The sequence below is a fragment of the Cricetulus griseus genome, chromosome 6 (assembly GCF_003668045.3).
Source record: "Cricetulus griseus strain 17A/GY chromosome 6, alternate assembly CriGri-PICRH-1.0, whole genome shotgun sequence".
In the NCBI taxonomy this organism is placed as follows: Eukaryota; Metazoa; Chordata; class Mammalia; order Rodentia; family Cricetidae; genus Cricetulus; species Cricetulus griseus.
In genome coordinates, this window is record NC_048599.1 from 63,935,462 (window position 1) to 63,959,264 (window position 23,803).

The 23,803-nt window shown below is 36.9% G+C and overlaps 1 protein-coding gene and 1 pseudogene across 2 annotated transcripts in view; both read left to right on the forward strand.

Moving 5' to 3' along the window:
* The window catches only part of Dph6 (diphthamine biosynthesis 6), a 124,398-nt gene that overhangs the window by 77,367 nt on the left and 23,228 nt on the right, over positions 1 to 23,803 (forward strand). For both annotated transcript variants that reach the window (XM_027422257.2, XM_027422258.2), the window contains 2 exons: positions 6,709 to 6,782; positions 8,653 to 8,771. In XM_027422257.2, the coding sequence (XP_027278058.1) occupies positions 6,709 to 6,782; positions 8,653 to 8,771 (193 nt within the window). The remainder of the gene's footprint in view (positions 1 to 6,708; positions 6,783 to 8,652; positions 8,772 to 23,803) is intronic.
* LOC103163766 lies at positions 1,308 to 2,445 on the forward strand (annotated as a pseudogene).

The following is a 23,803-nucleotide window of genomic DNA, read 5'->3' on the forward strand; positions in this document are numbered from 1 at the left end:
AAAAAAAAAAATAAACTGCCTTTTCCTATCAACAAAAAATGACTTGGTCCTTAAAGAAAAACACCTACTGTTCTACATTTCTTTTCAGACTGATGACATAAGGAAACCTTGGGCTGAAGTGATGTCACATTATTACAAAAAGATGGAGAAGCAAAAATAAAATAATGCATTGATTGTTTTTAGATGGAAGTCACTGACAAATTAATTTGATCTACTAAAATTTCTTTGTCATTTAGTTTTCAGCCTTAACAACTTTTTTCCTTATTTAATTGAGAAATTTCACAAAACAAGATGATAATACTCAGATTAGTGACCTAATATTCTGTCTTGAGCTCAGTGTTTAATGGGACAATGCCAGATGATGATTAGTCTCCATTTTAGAATGTTTCTGTTGATCACGCTAAGAAAAATAATATTTTTTAACTTAACAAATATTTTTAGAGGACTTTATCTGAGAATTCTAAGTGTCACATAAAGAATTATTTCACTTAAATGTTATGTTTCTGTGATTATCTTTGTCTAGACTAAATGAAGAATTAGCAGTTTAAAGAAAAAGCATATGGTACTTACCCAGCCATATTAATATCTAGTTTAGTTATCTAAGCCACAGAACATCATTGATATTCATAAGGGTTCCTTTCTTACTCAATAATGGTATGTTGCCAGAAGTCCAAATATTGTCATTTAGAGGATAATGCAAGAATATGTCTTTAATGAATGAATCATATTAAAAATATTAGGTTGCCTTTCAGATGGAAAACACTTTAAATTCAGAAGATCATTTTTTCTCAACAGGCAAGAACTCATTAGCAGAACAATACTGATAACTGAGGCATTTTTTCAAAGAAAACAGTATCTCTGATAAATGCAAGATACATATCTTCTCAACTTTAGAATAATTAAGCCTCGTTTTCATTAAAAAAAAAAGACAGCTTGGTTCTCTGATTTGGAGGGATTCATGAGCCAGATATTCAACATTGAGTTAAGTGAATATTAATGAACAAAATCTTAACTTGTTCTAGATTTCTACCTTTAAAATCACCTACATTCTGTTTCAGATTACCACTATTGATATATGGTCACCTGTCTCCATCACTGTAATCCCTGTCCAGAGCTGTGTATATTAATGAGACACACAGCACTAGCTACATATCATAGAGGAATCCACACCTAACCCACCTAACCTTGAATGTGGATGTTCTTGGTGCACACTTTTTAAGAATACTTAACAATTCTTGTGTCCTAGGTCATACACTCTAATAAGTAGATCCATGTATAGGTTCTCACCATGCTTAAAGTAACACCAATGACATCACAGAGTCCATTATTTGCTTAATATGGAAATTTCAGCGGTAGCTACCAAGTGGAGACTGAAAATTAGTCATGTTCATATTTGTTAGCACATAAGTTATTTATAGTTTTACAGCCAGATTTTTTTTCCCTGTCGAGTTTTGTATATAGATGCTATGTTAAAGAAGATACAGAAAAGCAGCAGACATTTCTGAATGCCTAATATTTGGAATATGATTTTTATCTTTAAAAATATGATGGTACACGCCTGCAATCTCAACACCTTGGAGGCAGAGGATCAGGGGAGCTCAAGGACAAACTGAGCTGCATGAGCCTTTGTCTCAATAAGGCAAAATTAGAGAAGTATTTCATGCTGTTACTCTCTGTCAAGATAGCCCTTAGTTGTAGTCCATTAAGTCTACATAGACATGTCACCAGTCTGTTATATTCCTCCATATTCATCACCACAAGATTTTAATTCCCAAGGATATTCATATTTTTAAATGTTTCTCCTTTCTTAATATAGCATAGAACACCAATGATCCTATTGTCGCCTGCCCAGTGTTAATGATATTGTAAGAACAAGGCATACCCAAAGTTTCACTTCTGCCAAGGTGTCCCTGATGGTATAAACAGCCTCTGATTTGGGACAAAAGAAGGCAAAAATTGATGAATTCTAAATTTGTGGCCACATGGTGTCATATGAATATGAGCAACTCATTTCGGAAGCTCTGGAGGCTGCCCATATTTGTGCCAACAAATTCATGGTAAAGAGTTGTGGCAAGGGTGAGTTTCATATTCAAGTGAGGTGACACCCTTTCCATATCATCGGAATCAACAAGTTATCCTGTCCTGGGGCTGACAGGCTCCAGACAGGTGTGTGTGTGGTGCCTTTGGGAAGCCCCAGGGCACAGTGGACAGGATTCACATTGGCCAGGTCATCATGTCCATCTGCACCAAGCTGCAAATAAGGGACGTGTGATTGAGGCTCTATGCCAGAAGATCCACATCTCCAAGTAGTGGGTCTTCACCAGGTTGAATGCAGATGAATTTGAAGACATGGTTGCTGGGAAGTGGTTTAATCCTGATGGCTGTGGGGTCAAATATATCCTTAACCATTGACCCTTAGACAAGTAGTAAGCCCTGCATTCCTGAAGGCTTCTATAGTGACTTCCTGTACCATGCTAAATCATGTCCAGTAATAAATATCACATCCACATCCAGTCTGCATACATATGTATATTAATAATTACATGATGGTTGAGAAAGTATAAAATTTGAAATAAAATAGCAAAATGAAGTCCTATTGGGAAATAATTATTATTACCTTATTATCTATTTTGCTTTTTCTATAGCTATAGATTTTTTTAACTCATGTGTTTTTCACTCCATGTATATTTCCTTTAGCTAACTGGTAATAGTTTCACATCTGTAAGTCCTTGGAAAATGTGTTTTTCATGACTGTTTTGATTCTTCTCTTCATAATATGTTATTATTCATCCAACTATTCTTATTTGGGATTTTAGGATTTTCCAATTTATGGAAAATTGTAAGTATATTATATATTTGATGAATATCTTCACAATAACTTTTTATAGTTACTTTTCCAGACTATATTTCTTGATGTAAACTTAAAATTTCAAGGTTTTTGAGACCAGGATGATATACATTGTGAAATTATTCATCAGAAAGCATGTATTAGGAACTAAATCAACACTGTTGTCTTATGGTGGTAATGCACTTCCCATACCCTCCCTCATCAGCTTTGAATGGTGATTACATTTTGAAACATAAATACTCAATTTTTAAAATGTGTCTAGTTTTAGCCTGTATTTATTGTTTTAAGGAATCTTGACATCATTTTTGTGTGTTCCTTTAAAATTGTGTAATTAGAATTTTGTCATTTTCCTACTGTTTTGTTAACCTATACCTCACTGACTTAAAACAAAGATATATACTGCTGTCATACGAGTTATGTAATGGTATCATTTTTTTTTTTTTTAGTTTTGTACAGGCCTATTGCTGACAGCTACTGTGCTGTGAGATCATGATTGCAATGTTGTGTCATGCCCACAAGATAGCATTTCATATCCCCATCTTCTCTGATGCTTATGTTTTTCTACCCCCTTCCATGTTGCTCCCTGATCATTACACATCTATGACCTCTTCTACTGTGACTTTATTTTATTTTATTTTATTTTATTTTATTTGCTGTTCTATTTTTCAAGACAGGGTTTCTCTCTAGCTTTGGAGTCTGTCCTGGAACTCACTCTGTAGACCAGGCTTGCCTCCAACTCACAGAGATCCACCTGTCTCTGCCTCCTGGGTCTGGGATTAACGGCGTGAGCCACCACTGACTAGCATCTGCCATGACTTTTTAACTGGGTTTGGATTTCTTCATATGGAGGAGACCTCATAACCAATCAAGATTGCTCCTGTAGCACACATTCCACTGCTACATAAGTGAGCGCATCATTCCTAGTAGGATTGTATTATAGTCCATAGGTTTTCACCTTGTTAAGACTATTAATGCCTGATACTATAAACTCAGTTAAAAACCTATAGCTGATGAGGTCATAGATGTGTGAGGTGGGTAGGAAGGTAATTACTATTATTGACAGGCTGCTTCTAAATACTTAACTTTATATTCATAGACAATTGCTACTCTCAGTCTTAATTGGCAAACTTTTGTTAGCAATGTAAGACAACAGATACAGATATGAATGGCTATTCAGCCTGAAAAAGACATTCACACTATTCGATATAATGCTTTCTCTTTTGTTATTAGGTCTTCCCCAGCAGCCTGTATTGCATCTTACAGTACTATCTAACCTGACCAGCAGGGAGGAAATATTTTTGTGTGTAGTATCTTTAGCAATAGGTCCAAGGGGATGACAAGAACCCATATTATTTTGAGAGCCTCTGGGACTTCCTTGACTAATAGCTCATTAGGGGATATCTCATACCTGGCACTGGGATTTTGAGTAAAAAAAAAAAAGTTATATGTGACAATAATACCAATATCCTAAATGTAGGAAAACTCAAGCATTCCTACTAAAATCAGGAACAAGACAACAACACTGTCCATCCTGCCCATTCCTGTTCAATATGGTACTTGAAATCCTATAAAGAGCAATAGGAAAAGAGGAGGAAATGAAAGAAAGGAAGAAGTTAAAATATCCCTATTTGAGATGATATGACCCTATACATGAGACCCTAAAGACTCCACCAAAATGTCTTAGACTTGATAACAACTTTTAGCAAAGTGGCAGAGCACAAATGAACATACAAAAATCAGTGGCTTTCCTGTATACCAGTAACAAACATTCTGACTGGTTTCTGAAAGTTGTTGTTTCTAGCATTTGATGACTATTTGTACATAGTTATCTTCATCTCCTTGATCACTAAACTTGTATTCTGTGTACAAGTATAATCTCATCTTATTTAGATAGTATTTTAGGTTTAATTGTGTCAACACAAAATTTTTACCTTGAAGTTCTAACTCTAAACTGAAGAGCCATCACTCCAGCCCTCTGAATGTGCATTTTAAATATATGTACACTTTGTTCCTTATTTTATGAGTTGGTAAAAGAAATCCTCCAGAAATTAGCTTTCAGTTGACTTCCAGATACAGCCATAAACTGAACTTCATTTTTGCAGTTCTTAATATATTGTAGATATTAGTTCCTTGTCTAGAAAATAGCTGACAAAGTTTGTCTTCCATTCTGTATGATGCCTTTTAACTGCTGGTGCTCTCCATTTCTGCACAGAGCCTTTTAATTTCATGTAATTTTATATACCAGTTCTTGGGGTTTTCTTCTGCTATTGAAGTTGTTTAGAGAAAGCTCTTGCCTATGCCTGTGCCTTGTCTTTGTTTCCATAATTAACAGAGCAATAGGTATATATGCACATAAATATGCATATATATTATAAGGTGTATATAAGATATATATGTATGTATAATTTATCAGGTTAGAACTTCAGAGACACATAACAGGAAGAGAACTAAAATGTTGATCTTTTGGTACCTTTACTACTTATGATCTATTAATGAGGAACACAATGCCTTGTTTTTTTCTGAAAAATACAATGACTTTTATGAAAAGAAAATGTTTAGGGAGGCTAAAGAAAGGTTAAAAGCCTCACAAAGTTACTGATAGGGGAAATAAAGTAATTCCTCTTTTCCTGAGATGTTATCTGGCAGAAATAATCATTTTATTTCAGGACAGTTTGGGAAGATATTTTTCTTTCATTTTAAAGCATATATTTTAAATTCTCCAAAGGCAGGAAAAATTCCTGTTGTATAATTCTTTATTTACTATGGTATCCTTTTAGGACACACTCTTATTTCAGCATGTCAGGATTATTTCATTGTGCCTGGAAGCATGATTTGTTTTCTTTTACTTCTATTACTATTACTTCTACTATTACTTCTACCGTCCAGTTACCATGGTTGGTAAACAAATGTATTATCAATGAAGACATTTCTTCTATCAATATTTGTGCTAAGATAGATTTTCTCTTACAAGTATTGAGAGAATTTCTACTCAGAACATATTAGTAAATACCCCTGTTCACTCCCTTCATATCTGTATCATAGATGGCATTTCCATGGTTCATATCTATGTTGTGTATTGTCCATCCCATGGTTAAGTGTATTGTACTTCTTTACATTAAGTCTCATTTTAAGTATTCTTTTAAATATTTAAATATTCTTTTAAATTACTAAATTGTCTCTATCAGTCTTTATACTTGATTGATCTTCCTTCCCGTTTGATCCACCCTAGCCTTGGGCCATCTGCAAGCATGATCATAGATGACTTTACATTCTCCTTCAGTTCATTCATGAGTATGTAGGACAAAGTCCTTGACCCATTGAATTGTGTTGGTACTCTCACTTGTGACTGTATTGATGAGAATCTGTTCCTTCTATGTATGTTAGAATTCTTTATGTACTGTGTGATACTAGGCAGTGTCTCAACACTTTTCTGCATTATTGATGCCTCTGTACTGCTTATATTTTCCCAAAATATAGATTAAGAACCATTGTGTAGTATATCTGTTGGAACTATTGTGCAAATTTTAGAAATTATTCAATCTAGGAAAATATTGTCCTTGGTAGAATTTTAGTGCCATTAAGTATATAAACGTGAAAACATTTTGGAACTGCTTCTAAGTCTTTTCTTTCTCCACAAAAGTAGGTTTGTAGTTAAAACTTAAGTAAGGAATAATTGCTCTCTTGCCACTGAGAGGATGATTACAATGCATGTACAGATTATTTTCCTGAATGTGTGTTTGCAGGAAGTTACTTTGGTTTGAAGGTGGCTTCTTAGGTAATATGCAGTTCATGTGTAATTTTCAGAGTATGATACAAACCACATGCCTATTTTTTAATTTATGTTTTTCTTTTATTTTCAGGAAAAAGAAGAAATAGAGGGGGTATCAGTAGGTGCCATACTTTCTGATTATCAACGTGTGCGAGTAGAAAATGTGTAAGAGAACATCATTCTGTCTAATATTTTGAAAACATAAATAATTTAAATTGGGATTGAGGACTAAACAGAGTCCAAATGTGTTCTCAGACTGTGAAAGGCCAGGATTATAATCACAAACTCCTCCAGTGGGGACGACCCCAGCTCACTCCTAGCAATAGTGGGTTCTCCTGTGGCCAGATTGATGCCCAGCCCAATTGTCATCAGCAAGGCATCATCCAGCAACTGATGACAGCAGATTCTGAGGCCCACAGCCAAACATTAAGTGTAATTCAGCAATCCTGCAGTAGAGGAGAAAGGAGTGCAGGAGCTAGAGGGATCAAGGACATGCTGGGAAGGTTCACACAGTCACCTGACCTGGGCTCATAGGGGCTTGCAGAGACTGAACAGGCAACCAGAGAGCCTGCATGAGACTGACCTAGGCCCTCTGCATATATGTTGCAGTTGTGTAGCTTGGTGCTCTTGTGGAACTCCTAGCAGCAGGAACAGGGGTTGTCTCCAACTCTTTTACTGGCTTTTGGGACCATACTTCTCATACTGGGTCATCTTTCCCAGCTTTAATACATGCATGAGGAGGTGCTTAGTCTTACTACAACTTGATATGCCATGTTTTATTGATACTCGTACGAGGCCTGCCCTTTCCTGTATGGAGACACTAGAGGAAGGGATTGAGGGCCGGATAGGGAAAGAGGGACTAGGAGATGAGGATGTGGGGAAGGCTGCAGCCAGGATGTATGAGAGAGAGAATGTAAAGATAAATAAATAAAAGGTATTGTTTATGAATAAAATATAAATGACTGTACCCAAATCAGTAAGCACATCTGTTATAAATGCTCTATGAAACTAAACGTATGTTTACCTAATTAACAAAAGCCATATTTGTTTCTATTTTTTAAATTTTTGAGAAATCCATATGTGTATATGACTAAATTACCATAGCCCCACTATTTCCTCCTACTCCTCTCCTCAGAGCCCCACAGGTCCCCCTGCTCGTCCTGTTCTCTTCAGGAGCACACTGAGTCTGAGTAGTGCTGTCTGTATGCACGTGCTAAGTGTTCATCCAGTGGAGCAGGAGCAGCTTTCCAGTGGCTACATCCCCTGGATAAGCCAGGTTATTCCTATATGTCATCTAAGTTAAGAATATAAATAATAATTTTAGCTGATGGCTAAGAAATAGGTGACACACTTCCATGAGCAAATCAGTCCTCCTAAAACCTAGCCACACTGTCTCAAAGCAGGCATCTTTCACCTGCTCTTCTCCCTTGACTTGTAGTGTATGGAGATAACGATAAACTTGTAAAGGTTCCGATCATCACACCTCTGCCCATATAACTATGCCTTGCCCTGTCTTCCAGCCTATGCAAGTAGTGAAATGAGAATAATTAGTGATTCTCATGATACGCTTTTTGACACTACTTTCTAAGCTTAATGTTGACTAAAGTTGACATTTCCAGTCTCCCTGGAGATTAATTTTTATGTTAGTGCATAGTCCATAAAAATTCAGTGTGCAAAGTATATTTACATTTTTCTCTTGTTTTATTTTAACTCTGTGTTTGTGTTTGTCAATGTGTGAATGTATACATCTCATGGTGCATATATGGAGTTCAAAGGACAACTTGAGGGAGGGGTTTCTCTCCTTCCACCATGGAATTTCCAGAATTAAACCCAGACAGCAAGTACCTTTATCCCCTGAGCCACCTTTCTGGCTCCACAAGGCATTTTAAAAACTAAGAAGAGGAGGCAAAGAAAGCATTTTAATTGTTAAGATCCTTGAAAGCATTATGTTTAAAATCAAATTGCTGGGGATCATAATATGGAACAAAACCATATCCTTTATTTTGTTGTTTTTTTTTTTCTTTTTATGTTGTAGATGTAAACGGCTTAATCTCCAGCCTTTAACTTACCTTTGGCAGAGAAACCAGGAAGACTTACTCCGAGAGATGATAGCATCCAACATTGAAGCCATTATCATCAAAGTAGCAGCTTTGGGTATGTAACCAAATTTTCAAAGCTGTTGTCTACTACTGCATAGATAATCCCAGGCCACTACTATGCACTGAAGAAGGGTCAACGATTTAGTTATATACATGTGAAATCACAAAGGAAGTAAACAGCATGTGGGGGAGGGCAGAGAACATTTTGAAATCACCCTTTGCATGTTTTCAAAAGAGAGTAATAATGAGCATCTCATTTTAAGTATATGTTTGAGGATAAAAAACTGATATTTTGGTTTTTTAAGTTTCTGTATAATTTGGAGTTAATGTTAATAATGTAAAACAGAAAATATAGGAATTATTGGGGGCAGTTTGTTTGGTTTTGTCTTTTGGAAGCCTCTTAAGATACATAATTGGCACTAAATATTTACTGTGTTTTATCATTGTGAATAATACTAAAACAGAATGCTTTTCTTTTTTATTGAAAGAAAATATATTTTATTTACCTAGGTTACAGAACATCATTTTTTAACAACATGGTACACAATTTCAGGCAAGGGTCTATTTTTAGATTTTCTTATATTTTTAAAAACCCGTGTGTGTGTGTGTGTGTGTGTGTGTGTGTGTGTGTGTGTGTGTGTATGTGTGTTTGTGCGTACACGCATGAGTGCAGGTGTGCATTGTGTGTGTGTGTGTGTGTGTGTGTGTGTGTGTTTGTGCGTACACGCATGAGTGCAGGTGTGCATTGTGTGTGTGTGTGTGTGTGTGTGTGTGTGTGTGTGTGTGTGTGTGTGTGTTTGTATGTGCATACACGCATGAGTGCAGGTGTGCATAGAGGCCAGAAAGGGCATCAGATCAGACCTTCCCCTGTGTATCTAGACTGAGAGAGTATCCCTTTATGTGGAATGGGCTCCCAAAATCCATTTATACTAGGCATAAATACTGATCCCCTACCAGAGGCCCCATAGATTGCCCAGGCCTCCTAACTGACACACACCCACAGTCAGGGGTTCTGGATCAGTCTTGTTCTGGTTTGCCAGCTATCAGTCTGGGGCCCATGGGCTCCCCCTTGTTAAGGTCAGCTGTTTCTGTGGGTTTCTCCAGCCTGGTCTTGACCCCTTTGCTCATCACTCCTCCCTCCCTGCAACTGGATTCCTGGAGTTCAGCTCAGTGTTTAGCTGTGGGTGTCTGCTTCTGCTTCCATCAGCTGGATGAAGGCTCTAGGATTGCATATAATGTAGTCATCAATCTCATTATTGGAGAAGAGCATTTAAGGAATCCTCTCCACTATTGCTTAGATTGTTAGTTGGGGTCAACCTTGTGGATCTCTGGGCCTTTCCCTAGTGCCAGAATTCTCTTTAAACCTATAGTAGCTCCCTCTATTATGGTATCTCTTATCTTGCCTTCCTCTATTCTTCCCCTGACTGCACAACCTTTCTTGCTCCCTCATGTCCTTCTCTCCCCTTCTCTTCTCCCCTTCTCTTTCTCCTAACTCCCTCTCACCTCCCCCCATACCCCAATTAGCGCAGGAGATCTTGTCCCTTTCCCCTTCTCTGGGGGACCATGTATGTCTCTCTTAGGGTCCTCGTTGTTTCCTAGCTTCTCTGATGGTGTGGATTGTAGGCTCATAATCCTTTGCTCTGTTTCTAATATCCATATATGAGTGAGTGCATACCATGTTTGTCTTTTTGTGACTGGGTTACCTAACTCAGAATGGTTTCTTCTAGTGCCATCCTTTTGCCTTTGAATTTCAAGATTCCATTGTTTTTGTTTTTTGGGTTTTTTTCTACTGAGTAGTACTCCATTGTGTAAATTTTTTGTGTTATTTTTAATTGGGGATATTTTCTGTAGGATCATAAAAGAAAAAATCACATCTGACAATTTTATTTGATATGTGTGAACACAGTGAGTTTGTTGTTTTGAATTTATATCATTGTATTCATTTTTGAGATATGTTTGAGGCAGATGCATTTAATCCATGAACCCATTCCAGGGAATGGAAAGTGCAGGGTGGCAAAGCCTAAACTGTGTACCACACTTGGGAGTGTTCACCTCATACATAGTCTGTGAGATGATTTCATGAGTAAATTCCTATCGCAGATAGCACTTAGGAAAGGAGGAAGTGTGTGCAGCACTTATCATTTCTTGATAAACACTGCTGAGCTTTATTTGCTTGAGTGGAGGTGTCCTGTTTAATGGAAGGCCTTGTTTAGTGACTGTGCAGCCATTCCCCTTGGCTGCAAAAATGAGAATGATTGACAAGATGTTCTCTTTTACGAGAAAAAGTCTACTGGGCAGCTCTTGGATCAGAGTCTGCACTGAAGCCATGTTTACTGATGAAGTTGTGTATGAAGCTGTGCAGAGTGTGCTCTGTTGCTCTCTAGGATTCTTATCTCTCCTGGATTTTCTATGATGAGACAGTGCTGTTCTCATCCTGTGCCATGCAGTAAGATACGGTGTTTTTTTTATTATTATTATTATTATTATTATTACCCAATCTTATACCAAGCTAGGACTCATTGGAAGGACAGAGCCATACAATTTAACATTGCCCCCTTTGTGACAATAATTAACTAGGGTTGTGTGTCTTCATCTAGTTTGTGCTTCTCGGGAGGGAAATAGAAGTGGCAAGTTAATGGTTTTAAACCTTTGGGTAAAAATACAACTGAATTAATTTATCTGTCCTGTGTGTCTGTATAACAAAAGTTTAGATCTGATTTTAACATGTGATTTCTATTGATTACCTGAATATATGTATGTGTGAAGTTTATTCTAACAAACACTATTGAAGGAAACTTTTCTGAGGTGTTATGGTCCCTTTAAATATATAGAAGCATGTATATGATGCAGTATAGGTTTCTTATCCACTTTTATTCATGAAAATTATCTGAAAAAAATTAATAAATAAAACTCTTTATGGTTAAAAAAAATCAGTTTTCTTCAGAATGATCCAAGGTAGAAAAGACTCAGTCCTACATGGACCTATAAGATGCATTCCCAATAAGTATCCTTTATAATCTTGGTGTCTGTATTTGCTAGTTTTCTGTTGGTGCATTAACACTATGGTGAAAAACAGCCTGTGGAAGGAACTGTAAATATTTTAAGAGTCTATCATAAAGTGAAAGCATGGCCACAAATGGCAGGCATGTCAACAGAACAGGGAACTGACAGATTGTATCAGGAAACAGAACAAATAGGAAATGGGGAATTATGTAAACTCTCAAAGCACAATGCCTGTCCGACAGTGATGTACTTCCACCAGCAAGGACACACCTCTGGAAGGTGGACCTGGAATCTAGAAAAACAGCATTTGCCTCCTCCATAACTCTTGGGATGCCAAAAGGGAAATATTGAGCAGTTCATGGAGGGACTCAAATGTCTAGTCTATGGAGTCATCTAGCAGCTTCTTAGCTGTGGTTTGTGAATGGACCTGGTCTAGGTGCTCAGGATTTCATAATAGCAAGCTGTTCTTAACAGAGTTGTATTTGGTACATGTCAGCTCATAGCACCAAGAAACTACTTAATTGCTGTTGTAAGACACATTTGTCAAACTGTGTTTGCTAAAGCAACCATTGGCCTACTCGTTTCAAGGAGTTTTAAATCCAAATTCTCAGTTTGTTGATAGACAATTTGTGACTATGCTTGTTATAAATCTCTACAAAACTTCAGTAACTTTCTTCAGAGAGCATTTTTAGGAAATAAGGAGTGGTTATATAAGTATATTTTTTGTAAATCTATTCTGATCATCTTGCCTATGCTGCTGGATTATATCATAATGGCTGTAATGAGTCGTCATAGTGCTTGATTCATTTTCTTTGCCCTGTTTAGGTTTTGCATTCATGTTTATAAGAATACCGATCTAGAATTTTCTTTCATAGTGACAAGAGTGGGTAATACGGCCCTATAATACAAGCTTTGAAGTTCTTTCTCTTTGTGTTGTCCGAAAGATTTTTGTGAGATTAGTATTTATTCTTCCTTAATGTTCCAAAGTGTTGATGACTAAAGTCATCTGGACATGGAAATTTCCTTGGAGGTAAGCTTTTACTAGATATTCTTTTTCTCTGTTAGATTAGACTTCAGCTTCATCAATGTTTATTTCTCTTAGATAAACTGAGTTTTTCACAAAAAAATTGTCTTTTTAAAATAATTTCTAAATGTTGACGATTATAGGGATAAGCCTGGTCTATAGTAAGTTCCAGACTAGCCAGGGCTACAAAATGAGCTCCTGTGCAAAACACACATGACAAAAGAACAACCTACATGGATTTATGTTGTCAGAGACTTTCCTTGTAGAAAGCCTTTTGTTTTTTCAAAATAGCTCTTAGTTTTCAAATGCTTTGGCCTTACAGTATATGTTTTCTTATACTGTTGACCAGACTGAGCTTTCTGTTAGGGTTTCATGGTTTAGTTTGTCCTCAGCTATCTTCTGCTCTACACTAATCTTGGTAGGAGTCTCTAGATGAGCTTCTGTTTGTTGCTTTCAACTGGATTCGGATTTATATTGTCAACTTATTATTTATCGGAATTATAAAAAGTATATGATATGATTTTCCTCTCGATTTGCTTGACTTGTTATTCTGCTTCCATTATTACATTTATTAATTGACTAATTACATATTACGTTCATTCTTGTCTAGTGGTTACTATACATTAACTTTTTTCCTTCCTGGAATTGTAGTTATCTTGCATTTTAATCTACATGTGTGTCCACCTCTATAGTATATTAATTTGTTTATATAACATTTATGTATATTGCCTATATTCTCCCTCTCAGGATACTTTATTCTCCTTTAATGTACTTGTTTAACTCTGGGATCGCTTCCTACTGCCTCAATAACTCACTTTAATATTCTTCACTATAGCTTCGTTCGTGAGAAATCCCTTTCCTCAGTATGACTAATTTTTCTTTCATCTGAAATCCATTTTCATAACACTGTGGAGAACACAGCATTTATCATCATTGTAACTATATTGTACGTAGCACAAGCCTTGAAATATTTTGACTCATCTGCCTCATGATTTATATGCTATCTTTTAAAATTGTTTATATTTTAATTATGTTTTCCTGTCTGTTTTATGTGGTAGAGTGGAGTGTCATATGCTCATATGTTTGTTTGCTTGCTAGCTAGCTTACTTGTTTGTTACCAAGTCTTAATAACTGGGTCAGGCTGACTCTGGAATTCATAATCATCCTCCCTGGGCCTGGGATTAAAGGTACATGCCATATTATTTTGTTTTTAATCTCACTAGTGGCTTGATATTATTTTGATTATTGCTACCTGTTTTATGTAGATAATGTAAAAGTCTCCTAAAGGTTTGGTGATGGTTCTGCTTATCATTATTTGTAGCATCTCAGATTTTCCTTTTGATTGTGGTCTTGTCCTGCCCATTGGTGTCTCCTACAGAGGCTGCTCAAGGGAAGTACATAGAGGTTTTGCTTCTTGTTTCCTTTTCTGTTCTATCATTTTTTGTTTATTAATTTATTTTAGATGAGCTATCTTTTCGATGCATTCATAAGAAGTTGTTATCTAAACTGTGACTAAATCTTGGGGCTTTTATATTTAGTACTTGTGTACTTAGCAGCCTCATGCTCTTACTTGTGTTGCTAAGGACATTTTCGATAAGATAGAGTTCTGAATAATGACATTTAAAATGTTAAACGTAAAAAATGTAAGAAATGCATTTGGAACTGACATTGGTGATGGCCTACCTTAGTTAGAGTAAGTTTTATAGAAGGAAATATTTCCATCAAACTCTTTAAAACATAATTATGATATTTCACAAAGCCCAACTTTTTGCAGGGGTCGTAAACAGCAAATACAACAATAGTTTTAGATAGTAATTAGATTGGAAATCACTGATTTTTATTTTATTTCTTTTTTAGCTCCAGTATTTTTTTTAAAAGATCTTATCAGAATGCATTTCTCACCTGCCTTGGGCAGGTGTAATTAGACACAAGCAAATTTAATGGAGCCAGTATGCTCTGGGGCCATTCAGCTGTGCTTCATAATTGCATTTTTTTAAAATATGAAGGTTGTTTAACATATCAAGTAGCAAAAAAAAAAGTTAAAGTAAAGGTTTCCTGTTTACCTTTAGGTAAATTACTGCTACTGTTTGCTTTAGCACACAATAGACTACAGACAGGAGAAAGTGAGCACTGCTAATAGTGTGTAATGTTCAGATCTGCCTTCTACATTCATCAGCATCACCATCACTCCAAACTACTTCTGTCTTTTCCCCCTTAATTTTTTTTCACTGAGAAAGTCCTGGTCTCACTTAAGCAACAACATATATGAAGAGATTTGAAATATTCCAACATGTTTGAAATTCATTTGCGATAATTTTCAGTTCATTTTTAAATTTAAAAGGTTAACATACTCTTAGACTCGGTTCCAAAATAAAATATTAGCCCCTAACACTAAACCCAGAGGGATGAGGCTTTGTTCTTTTCTCCAATAGTCTCCAACCCCTGCTAAGTGACTATTTTGGTTTTACAGTTGTAACTCATTAAAGTCACATACAAGAAAATATTTCAGATTGCATTCTTACATTTTTGGTTGTGAGCATAGCCTTTAACAGCTGAGACAGCCCTCAGATTGCATTCTACAAATACTTAAGATGTGATTTAACTTAACATGCTTATACTTTTCAAAGACATTATCCTATGTGATGTCAGACTATGTACCTAAAACATATAAAACAAAGGAACTCAGTTACTTAAGCAGGTGGGCATAATATGACCTTGATAGGAAGTCAGCATCAACTGTGGAAGGCCCCATGATACTGACTGTTAGTATTCAGGTGTCTGTACAGCCCTCTTCTTGGGGTTCTGACAAGATATGCCCTCAGCTGTAGCCACTAATAGTATCACCTGTGCACATAAACTACATTACCTTTTAAAAGGGCCCTGCCCACCTCCCTCTCCCTCCTCCCTTTTCCCTTCTCCCTCTCTCTTCTCCCTTTCCCTCTTTCTTCTCCCTCTCCATGCCCCTCTCTCTTTTGCTGCTCCTGTCTCCAGAGACTGGTCTCCCCCACATTTCCTTCCCCCTTTTCCCATTCCCTTTCCCCTAATTTAAACAACAAAACAAACAAACAAACAAACAAACAAACAAAAACACCTCCATGTGAGCTCTGTTGCATGGCATCTTTCTCTAGTGTGCTCTTTTTTAAATTAGAATACTGATGTCATTATTTATCTAACCCTTCTTACTTTTGAAACAGTTATTTGAACATGTGCTTGAATCTCATGCTCTTTAAATTGTTGATGGCTTAGAGGTTGTTGAGATTCTAATGCTTTTGATAATAGAATCAGTCCTCTGGATAAATCTAGCTACTGCATCTGCCCAGAGAGTGCAGCAGGTATGTATATATATTATGAATAGATAATGCTAACTGCTAGCCTTGAGAAACTGCCTTAGCAATTTTCTACATTATGCTTAATTTGTGACAGTTATACTTTGAGGTGGCAAAGCAGCTAAGCCTATTGGCAGGATGGAATTAATAAGTTAATAAGGAATATTGTGTTTTATGAGTATTATTTACCTTTAAGATTACTGGTGTACCGGCTGGTAAAACCCACAGAAACAGCTGACCTGAACAACGGGGAGCTCTTGGCCCCCAGACTGATCACTGGGAAACCAATATGGGACTGATCCAGACACCACGAATGTGGGTGTCAGTGAGGAGGCCTTGGAAATCTATGGGGCCTTTTGTAGTAGATCAGTACTTATCCCTAGCATAGGAATGGACTTTTGGAGCCCATTCCACATAGAGGGATACTCCCTGAGCCTAGACACACAGGGGTGGGCCTAGGCCCAATCCCAAAGGATATGACAATCTCTTAAGAACCCCTATGTAAGGCCTTCACCCTCCCTGGGGAGCAGAAATGGATAGGTAGGGTGTTAGTTGGGGGGGGTGGTCAGGGGATGGAGGGGAGGGAGAGGGAACTGGGATTGGATTGGCATGTAAAACAATCTTGTTTCTAATTCAAATTAAAAAATGGAGAAAAAAAGATTACTGGTCTAGTAATGTAGGGGCAATATGGTATAAACAGTTGGGTCTTTGCAGAAGATATTAACATAAAAAATGCCCTAAATACAGAGTTAACGATGTGTTAGTAATAGAAATTTCCAGAAAATATTAACATAAAAATGTTATGTTTTTTTTTTCTGTATTGCCTTACCATGATTTGAAATTGCTTCTTCAAGAAGTGTGAATATTTTGAAAATGGCAGAGAGAAACAACTGTAATTCAGTGAGCAGAGAGTTACCAGGACACTGAAAGGACTGCAGTGGTACAGTATGAGCACTAGTTAAGGAATGATATATTTAGCTTGAGATGGAGGCAGCAGTTTGCTATGCCAAAGGCAATAGGGATTCTTAATAACAATATGCAATATTTGAAAGGCTGCTGGTACTTTTTGTGCCTTCACAGAACAGTGCTAAGAGCAAGAAAGAAGTTATAGGTGAAAGAGGTCTTGCTTTGCTCTAGGAGCTTTCTAGCATTAGGTCCTGTCATATAATGACATTAGGGTATCCCAGGCCTTTGCATGGATTTCAGATCTCTACTTTGGGCCCTTGTTTTTTCCCTATGTAATTGTTCTCCTTCTTGAGACAGAAAAGGTTAACAGAGGTTGGCAAACTGAAGGATGAAGACTGTCTTCCCTTTTGTAACTTTTGAGTAGTATACCACTGCTTATGAAGATAGTTCTACAGAATTATTTTAAGTTACCTGGTCATGGGCATATAAGTATATACTATTCAGTAAATATACTGTCGAAACTGACCTCACTGAGGGAGACAATCCTAATTTGATATGTAAAATCAGTCTAACAGTACTAACAGCAAAGCCTGTTTGATCTCTTTTAAATCTGTTGCTTATACTCAGCATACTGATAAGAAACTTCAAGTGAATTGCGACTTTCAGATTACATTTCACCAATATAAACTTTATCTGCTTCCTTACCTCTGCCTGTTTGACCTTTGTTTACTTCCTTGATTGGGAGCTCAGCTTCCTTCCACGCTATTACCTGCATCTTGGCCCTAGTGAGTCTTCTTTTCCTAATAGGAAGGAAATCTGTGTTGCCAGTGACCTACATTTTCTTTCTTCAGACTTTCAACATATACTTTAAGTCTTTCACCCTTTTGGCTAACATTAAAAATGCCTCTGGCCCAATGCTAGAGAACAAAAGTGAAATTGTCCCTGAAACTTTGTTTTCCTTACTTAGCAAGTTTTACAATTAATGGCCAAAGTTTCTCTTGTGGCCTCTCTTCCTGAGGATCGTGCTTATTTATTTCCCCCAACAGTCTCATGTGACCTTGTTAAAAGCTTCATGTAATTCCCAAATAAATTACATTTACTGTTTTGCTTCTATCTAGTATTTTATTGACATTTCCTGATAAGTTTAATAGGATGGAGAGAAACAGTGTTCTCTTTATAGACTCAGTGGGTGATTTGACCTCAGCCAGTTAACCTTATCCTGATGTAGAAGGAAGCTATTCTTAATTAGACTCTATCAGTTTCTCCATTATCAACACAAGAGCTTCTCATCTATACCCCTATAAATCTTAATTTTATTGTTGCTCTTTCCTAAAGAAAGCCTTCATATTAGCAAAACAGCAGTGTTCAGAAACAGTTGCTGGTTTTTGGATGCTCAGCCATGTCACAGTTTATTTCCTTCAGAAACTCTCAGTTGAACACCATCTGGCGGTGGTGATTTATTGCTGTGGAATTTCTCAAGTTGCTCTCTTCTTTCCCCCTAGGAAATTGCTCCTTGCTACTGCATCACCAGTTGTTCTCAAAGTGCCCTTGGAGTAGTCCTACCCCACAGTACAGGTGTGCAGTACAGGTCATTGCAACACAAGACCCAGTGATGCACCCTGCTACCCTCATCTCTGGCTTGACTCCTCTTCACTGAGGAGCCCGGCACTACCACTCATGCTACCTGTTTTGGCCTCCAGTTACTCTTTGTCACTTTTATATTTCAGATTTTTCACTTCCCAACAATACATCTCTGGTATTTTATTTTTAAAGTACTATATTATAAGATTATCTAGGCACTTTCAGCAGATTCATGAACAGTTCTATGGAGTTGTTTCCAGTTTTTCTTTTGGCTATGCACAGACTTCTCTTCTGGCCTTTCAAATAATGTCATCATGCATAATGTCTTGTAGTTACTGTCCTTCTATTTAAGTGGCTTGAATTGCTTTTAAACTCTTTCCTTCTCTCTCAAAAGGCTGCTAACTGGAATTTTCTTTACAAAGTTGACATATACTTTTTAGTCTCACCTTTTGGGTTCACAATAAGAGATGCCCATACTAATTAGACCGTGTGCTTTGATTGTGTAGCCTTCCCAATTGCTGACTCCCACGCACACTCACTTGTTCTATACATTGCCTTACTCTGATTCTGCTTCTAACTGCCCAAATAAGCCATGCTATGGCATGTTAATTATGCTTCCTCTCATTGTACTCTTCTGTCATTCATTTAGATAATAATGGACATAATTAAAATCATGCATTGTAATAGCCTTTCCAGAAAGAATGCTGAACAGCAAAGGTTAAAAGCAATTTATGTTATTCTTTTATATTCTATAGTTAACAATTTTTATACCTGAACTTGGTTCAAATAATTATTTCGTTAAAAAGATTACTTAATATGATTTAAAGTATAGTTAATTGTGATTTAAATATATTCTGTCTTCACTTAGCGTAATTTAGTACAATTTTTTTAAGTTTCAGAGTTTTACCATACCCAATTGTATCATAAATTATTTACCATTTTCAACTTATGAAACAAAATCCAGGATTATATCTTAACTTTTAAGTGTTTTTGATGTAACCCTTGGTTTGTAATACAAATCCAACTAGTCTTACAGCTGACTATCTCAGAATATAAGCTTCATTTTCTTAGCTTTATAAGTGGAGTTACAGATTACAACAACAGAGGAAAGGAATGCTGATTTGGTTTATTTTAATATTAGCATATTGTTCCTTCATGTAAGGCAGGCTGTTCTAACAAAAGTTAGCCCTGTAATAACTGATTCTGATGTGGATATGTTCCTTGAAATTTTTAATATATTGAGATTCCATGCCCAAAGTACTTTGTACTTATATATTCAAATATATGTATATGAATATTTATCTTGTTTATATATGTATATATAAGAATATTTGTGTATCTCTATATAAGTTTCAAGAAATGTCTACTAAGTCTTTGTACATTATGTATGTGTGTTCATGTGCACGTGGATATACAACTGTATTGTGCAATATATGTGCCTTGTGCTTAGACTGGAAAACAATTTTAAGTGTCATCCTCAGGAACAGCCATGCACCTCCTCAGAGGAGGAGCCTTTCATTGGCCTAGATGTGACCAGGTAGGCAAGACTGCCTGACAAGGATCCCCGGAAATCTTCCTGTTCACACTCCCCCCACCCCCCCCACCCCCCCACCCCCCTACACTGGGATTAGCTATGAATACCACCATGCCCAGCATCTTTATGTGAGTTTTGAGGATCAAATCTGGGTGCTCATCATACAGGGCAAATGCATTACCAACTGTGCAGCCCCTCAGCCCTTAAAATTTAAATTTTAAACTTGCTTATCAGTGTTCACCTCCTCTAATAATTATCCCTCCTAAAATTAAAAGATACAATATTCACAAATAAATGTGAAATGATCTTACAATAATGCATGTTACTCTAAAAGCTAACCCTCAGTGTCACACATATGGATATATCACATAGTTTGCACTAAAAAACAGTGTCCATTATAATACATAGTAGTTATTTGAAAACTTTTAAAGGAAGTCAGAGAGTCACTTTTTTTTTTTGGTCTGTGTAACATATTGGATACAAAAATTTATTTTTATTATCTATTTTCTATAATCCAGAGAATGATCCATAATAGATAGTTTGCTGGTTTGAATGAAATGGCTCCCATAGTCTCATAGGGAGTGGCACTATTAAGAGTGTGGCCTTGTTGAGGTAGGTGTGGCCCTCTTAGAGGAAGTGTGTAACTAGAGGCATAGGCTATGAGGTCTCAGAAGCTCAAGCCAAACCCAGTGTCTCACTCTCTCTTCCTGCTGCCTGCCAATCCAGATGTAGAACTCTCAGGTCCTTCTCTAGCACCACACCTGCCTGCATGCCATCATGTTTCACACTATGATGATAATGGACTAAACCTCTGAGCCTGTAAGCCTGCTCCAATTAGTTTTCTTTCAAAGAGTTGCTTTGGTCCTGGTGTCTATTCACAGCAATAGAAACACCAAGACAGACAACAGACAGACAGTAAATATTATATAGACATCATCAAATGGGGTATTCACAGCATCCTGCAGATAATAGACAAGGCACTCAGCTGGAGTCCCTGGTAGTCTTGGACAGAGCAGAGTGTACACTTGGGTGAGGCTTCCAAGGGAAAAAAAAAAGCAGCAGCATCAAACCAGGCTTACAAAATCCAGCAGAAATCAAGTGGAGATGTCAAAGCACTCAGCTGGACTTCCAATTTAGCTTTCTGTTCATGAATGAGCTTCCAATTTTCTTTCCTGCTGTAGGAACTTTTATATCATGTGATAAACAATAGGAACATCTGTTAGAAATGGTTTACCTTCAACCAGTTGTCAAGGACACAGTGTTTTTATTCTGACCGTTTTGCTGTTCTGTTCCTTCTCTGCCACAGAGTCAATGAGGCCAGCCCATCTCCAGGAGCCTTGGAAAACACTTTGAGACAAACATGCTTGAATGAAAAACTGGAGTTTGGGGGGGTGGGGTGGGGGTGAGGGGGAGACTCTGCTTCCAGAGTCAGCTTTGCAGTGAGCTCAAACAACATGTGATAATTTACCAGCATAATATACATAATATAAATATTCCTTATTTGGGGTGATTGAAAAATGAGATATCCCATTTTAGCTGAGATTACAACATGACAACATTAAAACTCTGTCAATCAAAGATGTGTCACAACAAGTATAGGACTTATCCTGTAGTGAATCACTTAAAATATAAGAGGTATTGTACTGTTAATCTATCATCTTATGCTGGCTGGTTTGTATAAGCGTAAATACAGAGTAAATGTACACAAGCATGATGATAGGTCTGAAGTAGGCTGTAAGCAGTGTTTTCCAGTTGTGTGTGTTTCAGTTTCTAGCCACTTATTCTCACATTGTAGAAGTCATACCTACAGCCCTGATAATTTTTTTCTTTATTCCATAATCCATTTATGAGTATAGGATAAGGAAGAAATACACATGATTGAATGCTATTGCTCATATATTTATATTGAAAAGGTGTGACGAGACCACAATATAAGGCAAGGTTGCCCAATCTTATCATGCCTAGTCAGCATAATACTAGAAATTTTAGCCAGAGCAATTAAATGAGAGAAAGAAATTGAAAGAATGAAGTCATAAACAAACAAACTTTTTTTTCTGTTTGCAAGTGATATCCTGATGAAGGACAGGAAAGCTCTACAGACTTAACAGAAAGTTCAGACTGGCTACCCAATAAAACTACAATACACAAAATCAGCATACTAAAAGGCAATTGTATCTGTACATACAAATAATGAACTATCAGAAAATGAAATATGGAAAACAATCCCATTCCAAATGGCAACATGAATAAAATACATAGGAATAATCTCAACCAAAAGAGATGAGAGATTTGGACACTGAAAATTACTTTAAAAGCCAAAAAGTAAATTGAAAATAAAAATAGAAACAAAATTGATGTTAATGATTCATAAGAATTAAAATGGTCAAAATATACATACTATACAAAGTAAATGAACACATTCAGTGCAACCTTCATTCACCATTGGCATTCTGGTTGATGTCCATGGGAGGGCTACCGTTTTCTGAATAGAAATGGAGGAATGGATGTACCAGGCTTTCTCTTTCAGGCCACCAACCAGCTCCCAAATCGTGACATGGAGACTTAATTAGTTTTGAATGCTCAGCCTAGCTTAGGCTCATTTCTGGATAGTTCTTTTAACTTAATTTATCCTGTTTCTCTTTATCTACCTTTGGCCTCTGGTTTTATACCTTTCTTCCTTCTGTGTATCTTACCTTCCTGCTGTTCTCTATATCTGGCTGGTGACTGCCTGGCTCTGTCCCTCTCTTTTTCTCTTGTTCTCTCCATTCTTCTTCTCTTTCTCTTCTACAGCCTAGATTTCTCCTCCTATTTACTCTGTCTACCTGTCAGCCTCATCTATCCCCCCTCTGCCTAGCTATTAGTCTTTCGTCTTTTTGTTAGACCAATCAGGTGCCTTAGGCAGGTAAGGTAAAACAACAACACATCGTTTCATAATTAAACAGACGCAGCACAAACAAATGTAACAGGTCTTTACCTGGTTAAATATTCCACAGCAAGCGGATGGGAGACAGGGAGGAGGAGGGGGAGGAGCTGGAAGGAGAGGGAGGAAGAAAACTGTGGCAGGGATGTAAGAAGACAATAAATAATAATTATTTTTATATAGTTATTTGTATAATTATAAGTTTGTATTATTATTTCAAAAAGTAGAAAAAGTCTGCAGTCAGGAAAGCACAGAAAATCAATAGCTAAATTAAATATATGCAGTAACAAAACTGTAAATTATGCATAATGAGTCCAAATATAAATATATGACACCGTTTCATTTTATATTATTTTTCAATATGATGTTTGTTGTAATTTAAGAAAAGCGTCAGGAGAGAGAATGATACCTTGCAACAGAGTTCAAGTGGAGAGGTTTTTTGGGGTTTTGTTTGTTTGTTTGTTTGTTTGTTTGTTTTTACTAGGGAAAGTGATCGTAAAAAGGCAAAAGGGGAGGGTGGAGACCAGCCTCCAGGGACAAGAGCATCAGGAGACATGAAGGGTGGGGGACAGACAGACAGAGAGAGGGAGAGAAAGAAAGAGGAGGATGGGAGGTGCAGAGTTCTTTTAAAAGGGAACATAGTGAATATGCACAGGTGGTGGGTGCTCTTAGTGGGTGCAGCTGAGGATGTATCCTGTCAGAACCCCAAGCATAGGCCAGTACAGATGCCTGAATACTAACAACATCACCATTAAAAAATCATAGAGACCTATGAAAGAGAGTATGAAACAAG